Source organism: Protobothrops mucrosquamatus, unplaced genomic scaffold, assembly GCF_001527695.2.
Source record: "Protobothrops mucrosquamatus isolate PMUCROS unplaced genomic scaffold, P.Mucros_1.0 scaffold393, whole genome shotgun sequence".
Classification (NCBI taxonomy): domain Eukaryota; kingdom Metazoa; phylum Chordata; class Lepidosauria; order Squamata; family Viperidae; genus Protobothrops; species Protobothrops mucrosquamatus.
Genome location: NW_015386724.1, coordinates 789,327 through 792,943, shown reverse-complemented (window position 1 = coordinate 792,943; position 3,617 = coordinate 789,327). Strand labels below are relative to the sequence as shown.

At 39.6% G+C, this 3,617-nt stretch overlaps 1 protein-coding gene across 1 annotated transcript in view; it reads right to left on the bottom strand.

Annotated features, from left to right (window-relative positions):
- The window catches only part of LOC107287484 (protein SOGA3), a 20,340-nt gene extending 16,970 nt beyond the window's left edge, over positions 1 to 3,370 (bottom strand). The window contains exons 1-2 of the mRNA XM_029284148.1: positions 3,215 to 3,370; positions 1,823 to 2,047 (exon numbers count right to left, since the gene is read on the bottom strand). Coding sequence (XP_029139981.1) covers positions 1,823 to 2,047; positions 3,215 to 3,349 — 360 coding nt within the window. The 5' untranslated portion in view covers positions 3,350 to 3,370. The remainder of the gene's footprint in view (positions 1 to 1,822; positions 2,048 to 3,214) is intronic.
- Positions 3,371 to 3,617: the final 247 nt, after the last annotated feature.

The following is a 3,617-nucleotide window of genomic DNA, read 5'->3' as shown; positions in this document are numbered from 1 at the left end:
GGGGGAGGGCCTTCTCTGTGGGTGCCCCCACCCTCTGGAACGAACTACCCCCCGAGATCCGGACGATTCCGGACCTCCTATCTTTTCGCCGCGCCCTCAAGACATGGCTTTTTCAACAAGCGGGTCTGGCCTAGGGAGAATTTTAAATAGGGACAATTTTAATTCGAATCTTAATAACTATACAGCGACAAATATTTGGCTTTTAATTGGTTTTATGGGGGATGGCGTTTGTGTGTTTTAATATGCTGTAAGCCGCCCTGAGTCCTATAGGGAGAAGGGCGGCATATAAGTTTATGTAAATAAATAAATAAGTATGTGAAAATGAGTTGTCAATTTGTTTATTAAATTAGAATATATTGTTTAAAATGTCAATGTGTATTTCTCAGATTTAGTGCTTTCGCCACCATACACATTGAACAATACTTCAAACAATTTAATTAAAAGACAATTATCTGTAACTGTAACGCTTGACACTCCCTTCAAAATTTAACAGACTGCTTCCTGATTTAGGTCTAGACCAATTATAATTCATTTTTTAAGAAACATTGACAGTCCTAATTTTATTATATCTTTCCCTCCCAAAATAATAGAACATAGCTTAAATTCAAGCTATATTCATGTGTATAAACAAAGAAATATGCCATTTTGTAAGGTGAAAGTATCTAGGCAAACTATTTTATTTATCTAGGCCTTCTCTCTTTACCACAACGATCAATGTGGTACTCAGTAGAACTAATTTATGCAAGTCACTGATGTTACCTAGTTGGGTAATAAAACTTCTTCAAGAAAACAACGAAGCTCAAAAAGCACCAGGAATTCCATGTTTCAGCCCTGAACTATAGATAATTATCTTCCATTGGAATCCAATTATCATCTCATTTTTGTATGCTGTTTGTCAAATTTATTTGTCAAAAATTTAGATATTGCACATCTCACTCTCAGAGTGGCTATGTGTTAGTGACTCTATATTAGTTATTTATCTATTAACATCCAGATAGCAAATTTAAGCCAGACTTACAATCTGGTCAAACACCCATCGTGTTAGCCTCACTTTCAAGAGCACTGATTTCTACCTAGGTATGTATGAGAATGCTGTTTTGATCTAGTTCTTTTAGATCAAATGCAAAAAAGAAAGTATTGGAAGCAATCATGAAATTTTTATTTGCCAGAAAGATGCAACTGTGATTCATTTGCTTTTCAAAGAGCTATCAATGAAATGCTAGTAATCATCATAAAAATCATTTAATTGTCTTGACAGTCTTACTACAAAAAGACCATAAAATTATAAATATATGCCTCATTTTAAAAATATACTAAAGATATTAAGTTTGAATGCAAATCTGGTTTAAAGAAAACTGAGGGGAAAAATCACATTGTATCAAGTAATAGAAAGATCTATGTCCTTGACATTTTGATGAATTAACCACATTTATATTTTCCTATTGTGTTAAAGCATTTGTGGCATATTACCTACCTTTTCATATATTTAGATTAGAAGGAACATTTACTTGTCCCAAAAAGTTAAAAAAAAGTTTGATTTGTATATATAGTCACTCCTTTAAATGACTCTTAAGAATCATGGGTCACAGGATCATGAGAACAACTGTAAAAGCAATGAAGCTCACAACACCTGGGGGCTCACTTCCAATTACTGGAAAAGGGTAAATATGCAAGCAAAAAAATATCTAAAAACAGAGATTTTGCATTTAGGTTCTCTAGTTAACAAAATTCCTGTTTTGTTATTGCGTGAAAGCCACGATAGCTTTTTCTGAAAGATCTCATGAATGTTCTATCTCTTTGCCAATTTCTAACCCAGAGGTACCTTCAAGTCCTGCTCCAAACTACGAAGAAGTTCTCCATCAATCTCTCCAGTTTGTGCATAGCGAAGCCTTTTGCGCTCTGCCTTCCGAAGACGATACTGTAGAATCCTACAATTTTTGTTAGCCCTCTCCAATTCATGGCGCATTTCCTGTAACTGGCATGCATCCTCTTCAAAAAAGCTGTCCCTCATCTCATCCATTTCAGTTCTCAGCTCATCTATCTCATTCTGGCATCCAATGAGAAGAGGTAGAAACAACATTATACAATGGTACTTCATATAGGCTTTTTTTTTTTTAAAGGAAAATGAGATGTAAGATAATTTATACGCATTTTATGCATTTTTACAAGGAAATTGAGATTTGAGATCACACGGATGTATCAGTTAATCCCTTATGCATACTGAATGAGTATTCCCATGCTTTGACACCTGTATCAATCTATGATAAAATTATAGTAGGTATTAATTTACAATCTTGGCATCAGAAGTCCAAAGTATGTGTCACGGTTTATCGAATATATATGAGGATACTATAGATATTAGAACTTTCAAATGAATGATGGTAAGCTACTTCTGAATATGTTATCAATAATTGTACAGTATAGTTAGATTTTTAAACAGATCTTTTAAACATACTCCTTTTCTCTGCAGCAGAAATAAACTGTGGTGTAAAATATTATGTTCTGAAAAATAAAATAAAATTACATTTTATTCAGTATTCTGCTTAACACACTAGAGCAAGATCGTTTCTCAACATATCAATCACTTATTGTCGTAAACAAAAACATGTATGCAGTAATTGAGGAGCATGGACCAGAGAAGCATCACTGAACAAATCATATCTGTCTTTTTCTATCATAAAAATTACCTACAGAAAATCACAGTCTGGGCTCACACTCTAGTAAATCATAAAATGCTTTGTTTAAGTTGGCTTGGAATGTCATCTGGGCCCAGCCATTGTGGCTTGTATTGTAAAGGACCACAATGGTTCCCTGCAATGGATGAGGTCCAGGGAAAAACCCATAGCTTAATAAAACCATCTATTGATCATATCTGAAATGATCAGCTTTTCCAGGCCGCCCTTCAACATCTGTTAACAAGTTTGGGAGGGCAGAAGCCTCATCTCTAGAAAACAGAAAGGAGTGTTTTGATCGACTGATACCTTTCCTGGGCAATACGTGATGGGGGGGGGAAGGGCAAATATCGACGCTCATTAATACTCCCCCCTCCCAACGCATCTAAGATAATAGATGGACGAAGGGCCTTATTGCTGAATTGCACGCCTGTAACGTAATGCGGGTTCTTATTTGGAGAATAAAAGATCCCCCATCCTCAATTCCGGCTGGGCCACACCTTCCTTCGCCCCCTCATCTCCTCTCCCCCCCCCTCGCTCACCTTGAGGGTGTCATTCTCCTCCCGCAGTTTCTCCACCTCCTCCAGCAGTTCCGGGGGACGCCGAGGGCTCAAGCTGAAGACGCCATCCGGGGCCCGACCACGGCCATTGCCCTCTCCGACCCCTCCCGGCGCCATTGGCGACGGGAGGGAAGAGGAGGAGGAGACCGCGGAGGGGACACCGCCGTCCAGGTCGCCGCCTGGGCTTTGCATCTGGGTCGCCGCGCCGCCCTTTTCTCGCGACCGAAGGAGAGACGCTCACTTTGCAACAAGCATCCTCGTGCTTTGCTGCCGCCGCCCACCCCCCACCCACTCCCCTTCCGCCGGGGCCCAGCCCAGCCCTGCCCTGCCCTGCCCAGCGAGAAGGATGGAGAAGCCGGGTCGCTTCCAGTTGCTGGGAGACACA